General features: G+C 45.4%; 1 protein-coding gene across 3 annotated transcripts in view; it reads left to right on the top strand.

The window, feature by feature from the left end:
* EML5 (EMAP like 5) overlaps positions 1–15,838 on the top strand; it is a 155,316-nt gene that overhangs the window by 131,076 nt on the left and 8,402 nt on the right. For all 3 annotated transcript variants that reach the window (XM_069597237.1, XM_069597235.1, XM_069597236.1), the window contains 4 exons: positions 5,623–5,796; positions 7,434–7,642; positions 12,576–12,733; positions 14,203–14,317. In XM_069597237.1, coding sequence (XP_069453338.1) covers positions 5,623–5,796; positions 7,434–7,642; positions 12,576–12,733; positions 14,203–14,317 — 656 coding nt within the window. The remainder of the gene's footprint in view (positions 1–5,622; positions 5,797–7,433; positions 7,643–12,575; positions 12,734–14,202; positions 14,318–15,838) is intronic.

Genomic DNA, 15,838 nt, shown 5'->3' with positions numbered 1-15,838 from the left:
CAGGCCATTCTAGTGACGGTGAATTCAGTCCTGCTGTGTTAACTCTTTGCTGTGGGGGCCCTAACGCTGAATCAAGAAACAGGAAGGTTAGTGTGACTGGAGTAAAGCCTCTGAGATGAACTTTGAAAGAGGTTGGGTCAGTCACGTAGGGCAACGCTGAATCAAGAAACAGGAAGGTTAGTGTGACTGGAGTAAAGCCTGAGATGAACTTTGAAAGAGGTTGGGTCAGTCACGTGGGGCTTCGCAGGTCATGGAGAGGAGTTTGCATTCCTACGAAGTACAGAGTCCATCACCAGAGAGTTGTAGGCAACGGAGTTTATGTGATCTAATTTATACTCTGAGTACATCACTTTCTGCACTACTAAGAACAGAGAGGAAAGAGCCTCCAGAAAATTGGGAGGCTCTTGCCGTAGTCCAACCAAAAGACATTTTAAACTAGGGTGCTAGGAGTGAAAATTGAACTAGGCAAAGATGGCTTAGATTTTCGAGGTAGGTCCAGCAGTCTTTCTGATGGAGTGGATGGGGGCATGATGGAGAGGAAGGAACAGAGACTAACTTAGTTTCTTGCTTGAGCAGCTGGCTAAATGAGACAGCGGAATACTTTGGGGGAGAGAGTTGGGCAGGAAGAAATTATCTGCAGTCATTAGGAATGAAGGGAGTGTAGGTTCAAATGCAGGAAAACTGGTAGGTTTGGAGGTGGGAAAATAAGGAAGATCCTCTCTGATGGCTTTTGCTGATATTTCATCCTCTGAGGGTGAGGAGGTGCTGAGGTGGTGGGAGAAGCTTCAAAGTTCCCGCTTTGGGATGTGGAAGAGTAAATGCATGTGTTGGGGAAGGTATATGGTCCAGTTGCCATCTGAGTACAGTGGCTGCGCTTTGAGTAGACCCTAAGGGCATCTTTTCTCTCTGGCAGAGTTTGTTCAGCCCACCTACGACTGTGAGGAAGTAAGAATCTGACACCTTTGATCCTTAAGGCAAGTCAAGGAGAGAGAGCTCTGTCTGGAATAGGTCCCTGTAGGCAGTTCACTACATGACTTAGTGGTCTTCCACAGGCCCTCTCCTGACTGAGAAGAAGGAAATTGATCATCGCCCAGGGGTGCAGAGGGAGGGTGCCTGCCTGCCTTTGCTGATTCAGGAGCCCCAGTGTGCTTCCCGTCCCTTCCCCTCTGCCATCCACGGCACCAGCTTCACCCACGAGGCTGCTGTATTTGTGTTATAGAAGGGTTGGAGTTATATGCTTCCTTGCCTTTTCATCAAGTGGGAAAGAGAATAAAATCCTCCTTTAAAACCACAACCTAAAATCAGTGCTTCCTGGGTCTTCCCTGGGTGGTCCATGGGCTAAGACCTCTCACTCCCAATGCAGGGAGCCCAGGATTGAGCCCTGGTTAAGGAACTAGATCCCACACGTTGCAGCTAAGACCCAGTGCAGCCAAATACATGAATATTTTAAAAATAATAATTAGTACTGCCTTTTAGCCTGAGTGAGTCATTGTAAGATGTGAGCAAAGCCTTGAACTGAATCACTGATGTCGGGGCCGAGGGGGAGGGATGAGAAGGATTGTGGGATGTGTCGAGGTCTTATCACAATGGGCGTAGTCTATGACTATGCAGTGTCTTTCCCCTGAATCGCTTGTATTGCATGAGGGAGGCATGGATTCCTGAATAAAATCAGAGCTTTATTAAGAAGGAAGGAGGGAAGGGATGCTGGGCCCAACATTAGTTTAATGTCCAGTACAGAGGAAGTGGAGTGGAGTTGCTCAGTCGTGTCCAACTCTTTGCAACACCATGGACTGTAGCCTACCAGGCTCCTCCGTCCATGGAATTTTCCAGGCAAGAATACTAGAGTGGGTTGCCATTTCCTTCTGTTGGGGATCTTCCCAACCCAGGGATCGAACCCAGGTCTTCTGCATTGTAGGCAGATGCTTTTTACCGTCTTAGCCATTGGTACACTTAATGGTCCATATTAAAATATTGTTTTTAAAATGAACTGTTTACTATGCTGCATCAAGGCAAACTGCTGCTGCTAAGTCTCTTCAGTCGTGTCCGACTCTGTGTGACCCCATAGACCGCAGCCCACCAGGTTCCCGCATCCCTAGGATTCTCCGGGTAAGAATACTGGAGTGGGTTGCCATTTCCTTCTCCGGTGCATGAAAGTGAAAAGTGAAAGGGAGGTCGCTCAGTCATGTCTGACTCTTCGTGACCCCATGGGCTGCAGCCCACCAGGCTCCTCCATCCATGGGATTTTCCAGGCAAGAGTACTGGAGTGGGGTGGGGATGAAAATAAAATCCTTTAAAACTTTGATTCTTATGAAATCCACTTGCAATTTTAAGAGACCCTAATGGGCTTCCCTGGTGGCTCCATAGTAAAGAATCCGCCTGCCAATGCAGGAGACACAGGTTCGACCCCTGGTCCGGGAAGATCCCACAGGCTGCGGAGCAAGTAAAGCCAGGCGCCACGACTCCTGAGCCTGTGCCCTGGAGCCCGGGAGCCGCAACTCCTGAGCCCACGTGCCTCCGCTGCTGAAGGGCCTGGAGCTCTGCTCAGCCTAGAGCCCATGCTGTGGGGCAAGAGAGGCCCGCCGCAGCGAGAAGCCCGCACTCCGCAGCTCGAGAGGCGCTGTGCAGCCGCGAGGACCCGGCACAGCCGTAAATAAACTAATAAAGTTATTTGAGAGAGAGAGGGGCCCTATGTGTCCTGGAGATGGAGAGTGAAGCATGGTTACGGATCGTTGGTAGGGTTGATTTTCCGGAGAAAGTCAGTGTGGCAGCTAGGTGCTGACAGCACGCGCCTCTAGAGGCTGGCTCTGCACTGCGGCGTGCGACCCCGGGCAAGGCACTTCACTTCTCTGAGCCTGAGTTCATAGGAACACAGGACTGCCCAGAAGCAAGAATCAGAAAGGACGGGATGTCCCTGGGCACACGCCAAGTCCGTGAGACGTGCCTCTCTGGCGACCTCAAGAAGGGCAGCAGCAGGAGGAGTATCTCAGCTACTCAGCGTCAGACATGACCACTTTCAGGTTACAGGAGGAAGCCAGACAACATGATTCACCCTTGTGTAATGGCATCCGGTCCCATCACTTCACGGGAAATAGATGGGGAAGCAGTGGAAACAGTGTCAGACTTTATTTTGGGGGGCTCCAAAATGACTGCAGATGGTGATTGCAGCCATGAAATTAAAAGACGCTTACTCCTTGGAAGAAAAGTTATGACCAACCTAGATAGCATATTCAAAAGCAGAGACATTACTTTGCCAACTAAGGTCCGTCTAGTCAAGGCTATGGTTTTTCCTGTGGTCATGTGTGGATGTGAGAGTTGGACTGTGAAGAAGGCTGAGCGCCAAAGAATTGATGCTTTTGTACTGTGGTGTTGGAGAAGACTCTTGAGAGTCCCTTGGACTGCAAGGAGATCCAACCAATCCATTCGGAAGGAGATCAACCCTGGGATTTCTTTGGAAGGAATGATGCTGAAGCTGAAACTCCAGTACTCGGGCCACCTCATGCGAAGAGTTGACTCATTGGAAAAGACTCTGATGCTAGGAGGGATTGGGGGCAGGAGGAGAAGGGGACGACCGGGGATGAGATGGCTGGATGGCATCACTGACTCAATGGACGTGAATCTGAGTGAACTCCGGGAGTTGGTGATGGACAGGGAGGCCTGGTGTGCTGTGATTCATGGGGTTGCAAAGAGTCGGACACAACTGAGCAACTGAACTGAACTGAAGGCAGGCCTTGTGGAGAAGGCAATGGCACCCCACTTCAGTACTCCTGCCTGGAAAATCCCATGGACGGAGGAGCCTGGTGGGCTGCAGTCCAGGGGGTCACTGAGAGTCGGACACGACTGAGCGACTTGACTGTCACTTTCCACTTTCACGCACTGGAGAAGGAAACGGCACCGCACTCCAGTGTGCTTGCCTGGAGAATCTATGGGGTCGTGCAGAGTCGGACACGACTGAAGCAACTTAGCAGCAAGGTAGGCGTTGAGAGTGTCCAGTAATTTAAATCTTAAATATTGCTACTGATGTAAGTTTAGAGCACTCTAAATGTGTAACAGTCTCATAACATAGTCCTACCTATATGTTTTAAGATGTAAATTCATGGTATAAGTTCTTACCATCTCATTTGATTTTTTAAGTAAAACTTTGAAAAGTTCAGTAATTCAGTTTACTGAAAGTTACTTGCTTTGTAATTTATGAAATATTAAATTTGGAGAATATTGAGTGTTCTTTCTTAAAAACCATTAGCTACATCATCACATTTAGACAAATACCATATATGGATTGCCGAGTTTCTTTTTATAGTTATAAAAGCATTTCTGTATCATAGAAGACCTGTTTAGTATTTGTCACCGGCAAAAAATTATAGAATGATCTCCAGTGTGTGTGTCTGTGTAAGTCACCAGAATTTCCTACTGAATTAAGTTGACCAGTTCCTCATATCCTTTCACCTTTACTGAATGAGGAACGTTCCAATTTTAGTCCAGTGCTTAAATTATTGTGATCAATTTTTCACACATAAATGCTCTATTATGTGGTAAAATTTTATGTCTATTTCCATATTGGTTTTATTTTTTTGCAGTTGCATAAATCTTTGAACAATTTTCAAATTTAACTCCCAGGGTTAATATATTGTAACCTTGTGTGAAGAACTGTCAGCTTTATCATTGTATACTATAAATTGTAGATGGTGTAAAATATAGTCTAAATTTATCAGACTGTTTTCTTCAGAGACTAAAATTTCTTTCTGCATCAAGTGATTTTAAGACAGCTTGTCAGTATGTAATATTTCTCTCTTTTTGCAATATTTGTAGCAGATTTATAATTTGAAGCAAATGCACTTTCATGTATTATTTTACTAAAAGTACTTGTGTTCTGAGACTGAACATAAGTCTGTTTCTTTTTATAGGGTGCAATTCATGAAAAAAGAACAGTTCAAAACTATGGTTTTTTAACTTAGGAATTCCAGAGAACTAGGAAATCTTTTTAAGCAGTAAAAATGGCTACAAAGAAAAAAAAAAGTATAATTTTTAAAAGGATAAGCCGTTGTATTTCTCCCATAAAATCCTGTTTTTTTAAAAAAAAATACTGTCTTATAGAGAGATATGCACTTAGCTTTTACCAGATGTATGTCTATTTGGTTGAAAATTTGCTTTGTGACCTGCTCATGTGATTTCCTACCTGTTGCCTTTCACAATTTGTGTTCGCTTTCAGTCTCTCCTTCATATAAGATAAGTACTAAGTATATCTTGGTATTTGATTATTGTGTAATGTTTGCACATTTCTCCATAATATACATAATTATATGAAGACTCGGCACGTATCTAGAACACGCATTTTTTTGGAAAAGTTGTTTAGGGTTGTGATTGCCTAAGTTGTTTGTCTAAAATCTATTTTCTCAAAAGTGCCGTTGGACTATAGCCTGAGGAAGTAGTCTGTATTTTTTTTCCGTTTCTCCTTTCTCTTTGCTTTTTTTAAAATTTAGTCTTAGTTTTGAGTTATTTTTTATTAAGTATACAGTCCTTTGGTATGTATTTTTTCCATGTTTCAGACATAAGTACGCATCAGCCTTAGCAATGGAAACATCTGTAACAGGTGTATTACAGCTGTTGGGTGCTGTCTTTGTTTAGCCACAGCTCCGTCTATTCACGTCTGGGATGCCGTGAACAAGCAGACTTTGTCCATTCTGAGATGCTACCATTCAAAGGGGGTGTGCTCAGTCAGTTTCAGTGCTACTGGGAAACTCCTGCTCTCTGTGGGGCTAGACCCAGAGCATACAGTTACCATTTGGAGATGGCAAGAAGGTAGGATTTTTCTCTTTGTAATTTAAATTAATAAATAAGTATAGGGTGAAACGAATTTTCTATTTCATATTTGTATTAACTTGTTGATTGAAACCATTTTTCATTACAGCCCTACTCAGTACACATACAAAGCTGTTGTAGGTGGGTTCCACTTTAAAAACCCAGTGAAATTGGAAATAAAGCATAAATTACTGAGTTACTAATATTAAAAATGATTCACTGCTCTCTCCTTTCAGTAAGAAATTGTGCATGAAAGGGTCTTGTAATTATTATTTGGTTGGTTATAAAGGATCATTGGAAAAGACTCTGATCCTGGGAGGGTTTGGGGGCAGGAGAAGGGGACGACAGAAGATGAGATGGCTGGATGGCATCACTGACTCGATGGACGTGAGTCTGAGTGAACTCCAGGAGTTTCTGATGGACATGGAGGCCTGGCGTGCTGCGATTCATGCGGTCGCAAAGAGTCGGACACGACGGAGCGACTAAACTGAACTGAAAGGATCTTACTGAAGAATGGAAATGAATTATGTTGTAAGTGATAATGGAAGAGCAATAAGGTAATACTGCTTGAATACACTTCAGACAAAACTTTGTTATAAAAAGTGAAATTCACCTTTCGGCCAGAACTGCCATCTTCCAGTAATCCGCCAGCATGACCAGCACGAAGGGCGAGAGGAGAGGCCCCTGCTGCTTGTTCTCTGGCTCTCAGAAAGCGGGGCCCTGTGCCGGTCCTTTGGCCGCATGCTTGCAAGTCCAGGATAAAGGTGACAGTGTAGATATCAAGGGAACAGATACTGTTCAAAATGGAATGCCCCACAAATGACACCATGGCAGAATGGGAGAGGCTGCAGTGTAACCCAGCATGCTGTCTGACTTTATTGTAAAGAAACAGGGGCAAGATTCTTGCCAAGGGAATTAATGTGTGCACTGAGCATTTTAAACACACTGAGAGCCAGGATAGCTTCCTGAAATGCCTGAAGGAAAATGATCAGAAAAAGAAGGACGCTGGAGAGAAAGGGACTTGGGTTCAGCCGAAGCTCCAGCTGGTCCACCCAGAGAAGCACCCTTCCTGAGAACGAGTGGAAAGGAGCCTGAACTGTGGGAGCCCGTTCCCTATGAATTCATGACCTGATGGGCGCAGAGAGAATAAAGACCTGAACTGTGGAAAAATAAAAAGTGAAATTCATAGAGCTGCACAGAAAAGAAGAGAGATGATGGTTCCCACAGTCTGAAATGCCCCTTAAATTATACTGAAGCTCTCCTCGAGTCATACGTCACTTGCAAAATGTGTAAAAAGGACCCTGGGCACTAGTAATCATCTGTCACATGATTGCTAGGTAGCAGTGCAAGGGACAGGCCGTGTGTGTATGTGTGTGTGTGTGTGTAGGGGGCGGGGGGTGGATGCTGCACCATGAGGCTTGTGGAATCTTAGCTCCCCCACCAAAGACTGAACCTGGCCCTTTGGCAGTGAACGTGCCGAGTCCTAACTACTGGACTGCTAGGCAATTCCCTGTGCTTTCTTTCCATAAGCATTTGTTTTTTGAGCTATATGTTTTCAATAACTGCTTAATCCTATTTAAAAAATCAGCTTAGTTCTTATACTCACCTGGAAAATTCTGTTGTGTCTTTTTTCTTAGGTGCCAAAATTGCCAGCAGAGCTGGTCACAACCAGCGTATTTTTGTGGCTGAATTCCGGCCAGATTCAGACTCCCAGTTTGTCTCTGTGGGAGTAAAGCACGTCAAGTTCTGGACCCTGGCAGGAAGAGCTCTTCTTAGCAAGAAGGGGCTCCTGAGCACTCTGGAGGACGCGCGGATGCAGACCATGCTTGCTGTTGCGTTTGGTGCAGTATGTCTCTTCAATTGCCTGTGGTCGTGTAGCTGTGAATTACCCAGACTGGACTGCTCGGGCTTTTCTCGCCTTAGATAGATGAGCCGCGTGGGTGCGGTGTGTGTGGCACTGTAGTCCACTAATTCTAGCCTGTGTCCCGGTCCTGCCTGTATTGCATCTTTCCAGTTCTGACACTCTGAGAAGTCAGGGAGTGGGAAAGAAAGTGAATGAGGGAGAAAGGTTACCATGGAGACTTGAGTCTGTGGGCTGTGGCCATTTGCAAAAGCTGTCCTTAACCTTCTGTCACCCTCCGTCTCCGAGGCCCTAATAATTTGTCAGAATAAAAGACAGATTGTGACGTATGACTTTCCAGTGTTTAAGAGGGTGCTTGGTTTAGGATTTCCTGTGCTTCCTGTTGTCTTAACTCCCTGCTTATCCTGAGGTTGGAAGTGCTCGGGGCCCGCGTCTCATCAGGGGAAGAACGCGAGCACAGCCCTGCCCTGGCTTCCTAGGAAGGGTGCTCCAAGGCCGTCTCTCCCCCAGCCCCATGCCGCTTGGACTTCTGGTTTACAAGACACTTCTCTTTCCTGTAATATCTTGTCCTGGCCAGGGTTTTTCAGTCCTTTGGTGCATCAAAAACCTAAGTTGGTTTTCTTTAAGTATTTATGTTGGGTGTGTAATACTTGAAGGAAGAAAAGTATAATTCTGGAATTTTAAAACTTACATTTTTGAGGAAAAACACCACTGAAAATGCTCATTATACCATGTCAAACTTCAGCTAAATATCATGGAGTTTCTTAATACAAGACCAGTAATTTTCTTTCCGGATGAAAAATGTACACGCTCAAATGCTTGACATTATTATATCATACACATTAACTTTCTTCACATATAAAATTCCTTATTTAATCAATTGCCTATTCCCAGTGGAAAATAAACTTGAAGATAAGCATTTTAGTCCTAATTGACTTTTTTATGTTTGAAGCAACAGTGCAAATCAGTGCAAATGTTTTGTTACAAAATGGGCGGTGTTCATCGCATCTGCCGCTGTGGGCAGGAGCCCCTGAGAAGAAACGGAGGCGCCCTCGTGGTCAACAGAAGAGTCTGAAGTGCGGCACTCGGGTGCAGTCTCAAAACGACAGAATGGTCTCTGTTCGGTTCCAAGGCAAACCATTCAGTATCACAGTGATCCAACTCTATGCCCTAACTATTAACACTGAACAATCTGAAGTTGAACGGTTCTATGAAGACCCACAAGACCTTTTAGAACTAACACCCAAGAAAGATGTCCTTTTCATCATAGGGTACCGGAATGTAGAAGTAGGAAGTCAAGAGATAACCTGGAGTAACACGCAAGTTTGGCCTTGGAATACAGAATGAAGCAGGACAAAGGCTAACAGAGTTTTACCAAGAGAACGCACTGGTCATAGCAAACACCCTCTTCCAACAACACAAGAGACGACTCTATATGTAGACATCATCACACCATATACTGAAATCAGTTTGATTATATCCTTTGCAGCCAAAGATGGAGAAGCGGTATACAGTCAGCAAAAAAAAAAAAAAAAAAGACCAGGAGCTGACTGTGGCTCAGACCATGAGTTCCTTATTGCCAAATTCAAACTTAAATTGAAGACACTAGGGAAAACCACGAGACCATTCAAGTATGACAGTGGAAGTGACAAACAGAGTAAAGGCGTGAGAGCTGACAGAGTGCCTGAAGAACTGTGGATGGAGATTCGTGATACTGTACAGGAGGCGATGATGAAAACTGTCCCTGAGATGAAGAAACGCAAAAAGGCAAAAGAGTTGTCTGAAGAAGCCTTACAGATAGCTGAGAAAAGAAGAGAAAAGACAAAAGAGAAAAGGAAAGACATACCCATCTGGATGCAGAGTTCCGAAGAATAGCAAGGAGAGACAAGAAAGCCTTCCTCAGTGAACAGTGCAAAGAAACAGAGGAAAACAACAGAATGGGGAAGACTACTGATCTGTTCAAGAAAGTTAGAGATACCAAGGGAACATTTCATGCAAAGATGGGCTCAATAAAGGACAGAAATGGTATGGACCTAACAGAAGCAGAAGATACTAAGAAGAGGTGGAAAGAATACACAGAAGAACCGTACAAAAAAAATCTTCATGAACCAGGTAACCACCATGGTGTGATCACTCACCTAGAGCCAGACATCCTGGAATGTGAAGTCAAGTGGGCCTTAGGAAGCATCACTACGAACAAAGCTAGTGGAGGTGATGGAATTCCAGTTGAGCTCTTTCAAATCCTGGAAGATGATGCTGTGAAAGTGCTGCACTCAATATGCCAGCAAATTTGGAAAACTCAGCAGTGGCCACAGGACTGGAAAAGGTCGTTTTCATTCCAATCCCAAAGAAAGGCAATGCCAAAGAATGCTCAAACTACCACACAATTGCACTCATCTCACAGGCTAGCAAAGTAATGCTCAAAATTCTCCAAGCTAGGCTTCAACAGTATGTGAATCAAGAACTTCCAGATGTTCAAGCTGAATTTAGATCTCAGAGGAACCAGAGATCAAATTGCCAACATCTGCTGGATCACAGAAAAAGCAAGAGAATTCCAGAAAAACATCTACTTCTGCTTCATTGACTATGCTATAACCTTTGTGTGGATCACAGCAAACTGTAGGAAATCCTTAAAGAGATGGGAATACCAGACCACCCAGCCTGCCTCCTGAGAAATCTGTATGCAGGTCCAGAAGCAACAGTTAGAACCAGACGTGGAACAACGGATTGGTTCCAAATTGGGAAAGGAGTACCTCAAGGCTGTATATTGTCACCTTGCTCGTTTAATATGCAGAGTGCATTGTGTGAAATGCTGGACTGGAGGAAGCACAAGCTGAAATCAAGGTTGCTGGAAGAAGTATCAATAACCTCAGATATGCAGATGACACCAGCCTTAGGGCAGAAAGCAAAGCAGAACTAAAGAGCCTCTTGAGGAAAGTGAAAGAGGAGAGTGAAAAAGCTGGCTTAAACTCAACATTCAGAAAACCAAGATCATGGCATGCGGTCTCATCACTTCATGGGAAATAGATGGGGAAACAATGGAAACAGTGACAGACTTTATTGGGCTCCAAAATCATTGCAGATGGTGACTGAAGCCATGAAATTCACAGATGCTTACTTCTTGGAAGGAAAGTTATGACCAACCTAGATATTGAAAAGCAGAGATATTTCTTTGCCAACAAAGGTCCATCTAGTCAAGGCTATGGTTTTTCCAGCAGTCATGTATGGATGTGACAGTTGGACTATAAAGAGAGCTGAGCGCTGAAGAATTGATGCTTTTGAACTGTGGTGTTGGAGAAGGCTCTTGAGAGTCCCTTGGACTGCAAGGAGATCCAACCAGTCCATTCTAAAGGAGATCAGTCCAGAATATTCATTGGAAAGACTGACGTTGAAGCTGAAACTCTAGTACTTTGGCCACCTGATGCAAAGAGCTGACTCCTTGGAAAAGACCCTGATGTTGGGAAAGACTGAAGGCAGGAGGAGAAGGGGATGACAGAGGATGAGATGGTTGGATGGCATCATTGGCTCGATGGACATGAGTTTGAGCAAGCTCTGGGAGTTGGTGATGGACAGGGAGGCCTGGTGTGCTGCAGTCCATGGGGTCGTAAAGAGTCAGACACGACTGAGTGACTGAACTGAACTGACTCAGTTTAAGCCTTTTTGAATATCCTCTAATCTTCCCTCATGGCCCAGTCGGTATAGAATCCACCTACAATGCAGGAGACCCAGGTTTTGATCCCTGGGTCAGGAAGATCCCCTGGAAAAGGAAATGGCAACCCACTCCAGTGTTCTTGCCTGGAAAACCCTTTGGACAGAGAAGCCTGGCGGGCTACAGTTCACAGGATCACAGGAGTTGGAAACCACCTAACCACTAAGCCACCGCCATGCTAGGGGCTAGGTGAAGAGCAGGGCAGGTAACATGCTAGTGTTTACATCCCAGTCGCAGATGAGGCATAAATTAAGATGCTCTTGTATGACAAGTATCATCATTGTTTTCCAAATGTGAGTTACAGAGATTAAGCATAAATATGAGGAATTTGAAATAATATTAAATTGTTGCAGGGGAATTAAACATACAAACTAGTATTCTCAGAAAGATTAAAGAAAGTCTGTTTTTGGTATAATTCAAATCTTACTTTCTGATTGGTTCTTTCCATATTGTTTTCGGTGCAGGATCTTACACAAGCTGCTCTAAAAGGGAAGTTAAATTGAGACAAAATAGCAATAATGCAGGATTTGATTTCTCTTGTTTTTGCATAAATGAACTATATCAAGATTGAAATTTTTGAAATCATCTAAAGCATTCTTAAACTTTTGGTACCTTAACAGATTTATCTTATTTTTGGATTCATGCAGAAATGCATTGACTTTTGTATTTTAAGAAATCATGGGAAATGTTAATTTTCATATACAACTGCAAAACTACTATTTTGCTACAGATAAGCTTCACCTTCCATGACAAAATATTTTATCAAAGCTATCAAAACTATTATGAAAGTTATTTTCACTTCCTGTTCTTTTTTCCACTCTGGGTTACTAGTGACTTTGAAGTTAACTCCTTGGGGAACTAGAGGGAAGCGATTCAAAGGGGTGAAATAAACCAAGATCACAGCATTGTTAATTCAAAGGGAACTCAGAGAGTGTGAATGCTCTCAGTTCACACGTGAAAAGTTGACACTGGTGGGGGTTCGAAGTCTCGACCAAGGTTACTCCAGCTAATAGGCAGCAGGCGTGGAAAAGAAGGCGGCCCTAACAGCCTTGAGTTCAGGGTCTCTGACCCTTGACCCCACTGTTTCTCCTGCCATCCGTGCTCCTCATATCAAAAGGGTGACCGCAGCTCATGCTTACGTAGAGAATTGCTGTTTGACTCTGCCTGAACCTTTGATGAGTTTATCTCCCCTTCCCCACTCCTTTTCAGAATAACTTGACGTTTACAGGTACCATCAGTGGAGATGTGTGTGTGTGGAAAGACCACATATTGTGTAGAATCGTGGCCAGAGCTCACAACGGGCCTGTGTTTGCCATGTACACCACCCTTCGAGACGGGCTGATTGTCACCGGGGGCAAGGAGAGACCGTGAGTCCCCTTTCTTTTCGCAGCCTCACTGAACACCCCTGCGTCATGACGCTGTGGTTCGCAGTTACGTCAGGGTCACGGGGATTAGCCTCTCTGACCTTCCTCCTCAGGTGCTTCTCCTTTATTGCCTTTTATAACAGTGCCTTTGTGATGATTCTTATTTCTGGCCTTAAATCGCTCCCAGTTTTTTTGACATTGTAGGTAAATCTAGGCTCCAGCAACTGGGGTGATCATTTTTTGGAATATTCATGGGTAGCTATCCTGCAGGTTAGGAATTGATTTTCATGTCTCTCTGCCTGTGTAAATATTTGCTGAGTAGCATTCTGCTGGTGACCTTTGCGGGGAATCCTTGTCATTGGGTTTGGGATGCATCCTGACTGCTTTCTGTTCTGTTCAGACTGGATACTAAGGGCTGAGGCGCACACCGCCGGACTAGAGAAGGATGAGGGGTGCCAGAAATAGACTTAGCCTGGTTTGCTTGTGCTCGAGGCAGACTTGTTAGATAAAGTTAAGACGAGACCTCAAAATGTAAGTCTGAAGACAGGCCTTTTTCTGAGTAACTTAAATCTCCCAGTGGAAACGAGATACTTACCATTGATTTTCTACTAATACCTTCATAGCCTTGTTAAAGTGGAATGTATATGAGACAAGGAAATAAGTGCATTCCTATACAGCATTGAAAGAACCCACACACGCAGCAGCGTCGGCCTTTCACGTAAAGGAAGACTGTGTAGCAGCGCTGCGGGAGTGTGGTTCTGTCCTAAGACAGTTCGTCTAGCAGAAGAGAAAGGAATACATTCTCCACCTCTTCCAAAAGCAAGACCGTAAACAGGCTACATCTGACCTTTTACACGTGTTGCTGCGACATGCGTGTTTCCAAACCTCAGCTGGCCTTGCACGCTCCTACTCACTAGTAACCAATTAAACTGTGGCATACTTAATAATAGGTGGAAAGAAATGTGCCCTTTGGGCCATGAAAATATATTCTGTAGCATACCATTGCTAATGCTATTATCTAACCTTCCATTTCCATTTTCTTTGTACCATTGAGTCATTTTGGGGACTTCCCTGGAGATCCAGTGGTTAGGACTTGATGCTTTCACTTCTGTGGCCTGGGTTCAATCCCTAGTGGGGGAACTAAGATCCCGCAAGCCACATGGCATGGCCAGAAAAAAAAAGAATCATTTCGCACATTTCCTTACTAAAAAGTATTATGAGAGTAAAAGGTATATATGGCGAGGACAGACTAAGTAGACTGATGCTTACATCTGAAACATTTATTTCCATAGAATTTGCTTGAACTGAATGCTTGAGACCCAGTGTGTGTTTAAATTGCCATAGAAACTTTAATGCAAAGACTGGAGCATCTTTTAGCGTTCTGCTTGTAGGTTAGTCTTCGTTTATAATAAAAAGTATCTGTAAGCGCCAACAGTAAGTGCGTCTTCTGCTCTGGGCGGTTCTTTTCTCAGGTCAAAGGAGGGAGGAGCCGTCAAGCTGTGGGACCAGGAGCTGAGGCGGTGCCGCGCCTTCCGGCTGGAGACGGGCCAGGCCAGCGACTGCGTGCGCTCCGTGTGCAGAGGCAAGGTGCGCGCCGGCGGGGAGCCGGGCACTCGGCGCCTCTCCCACCTGCAGCGCGATGGACAGCGCTGAAAAGATGCACAGTCCAGTATCCCTGCCTCTTCTCTGCTACTTTCTTTGCAGAAAGACAAGAAGCTGCTCCCTGAGCTCTGTATCTATATAGCTCCTCGTTTTCTTGAATCCACTCCAGTAGACAGTTGAATTTCTTTGCCAGTTGACTCGTTTTGATTAAGGCAGCTGTCTCCATTTGATGAAAAAGCACACATCGCTCTAAGAACCATTAACATGCATGCACTCACAATAAGTGTTTACAAAGCGCGCACGTGCATTGTCCTCTGTCTAGTGAATAGGAGGCATGCTTACTCTTATTTACAGTCACTTTTAACTAGAATCCAATGCTCTCTTCCCATATCCCAATGCACTTGCTCCTCTTTGGAGGTTTTCAGACTGAGATATCACAGTCAGCGTCAAGACTTGGATGCTGGAGAAGCGAGGCGCACGATGGTCAGCTTGGCCTAGCGCCTGGCTGAGTGCTTCTGGGTGCGCCTCTGGCCATAGAAAGCTTTGCGTGAACTAATGCCTGGCTTGCTTAGATTAGTCCAGGCAACAAGTTCTCTGAGAGTAGGTGGTTTTGGTTTGGACGCAGATCCAGTGTGTGGACGCTGAGTTCAGGACTGCTTCCCACACAGCGCCAAGGAATTCTCCAGCGTGTCCATAAATTCAGCCGTATCCTCAAAGTATCTCCCAGAGAAAGCGTCAGGCTCCACAGGAGGCTGGAGGCTCAGTCCTGCCAGACTGGCCCGCCCCACACCCCGTCAGATGCCAGGTTGTTGCTGCCTGGACCTCTGGTCAGCTGTCGTTCGGAGGTTCCACAGCTCTTCTTGGACTTAAGACACCAGTCCGTCACCTGTGCCCTGACCCACGGGCTCTAAGTGAGAGAGTTGTACGGCGCCTCCTCAGGCTGTTAACTCGCTTGAGCAGCTCACTGACTCAGAAACGTGTTCCTTACTGGATCAGCAATTCACTGTGAAGGATGTAGCTCGGGGACAGCCAGACGCAGAGCTGCCCAGGGTGGCGTACGTGGGGCAGGGCGGAGCTTCAGGCCACCCAGCCTGCCTCTCCCCTTGCTCAGCAGCCTGAGCTCTCTAAACCCTGGCCTTTGGGGAGGCTTCTTGTGCAGTCTTGGCTGATTAACTCGTTCACTATTGGTCGTCTAGCCCCTCTCCCATCCCCGAGGTGTGGGAAAGAGACAGTGAAACTGCCAGGCTACCTCCTAAGCACATGGTTGGGTCCGCCGGCAACCACCCCCCTTACGTGAGGTCCAGATGTCACCTTACTAACATAAAAGGTACCCATCTTGTTCACCACTCAGGGAACTCCAGGGGTTTTAGAAGCTTCCCCGGTGGCTCAGCTGATAATCCACCTGCAATGCAGGAGACCTGGGTTTGATCCCTGGGTCAGGAAGGTCTCCTGGAAGAGGGCATGGCAACCCACTCCAGTGTCCTTGCCTGGAGAATCCCATGGGCA

Source organism: Ovis canadensis, chromosome 7, assembly GCF_042477335.2.
Source record: "Ovis canadensis isolate MfBH-ARS-UI-01 breed Bighorn chromosome 7, ARS-UI_OviCan_v2, whole genome shotgun sequence".
Taxonomy (NCBI): domain Eukaryota; kingdom Metazoa; phylum Chordata; class Mammalia; order Artiodactyla; family Bovidae; genus Ovis; species Ovis canadensis.
This window is presented reverse-complemented; position numbering and strand designations above follow the sequence as displayed.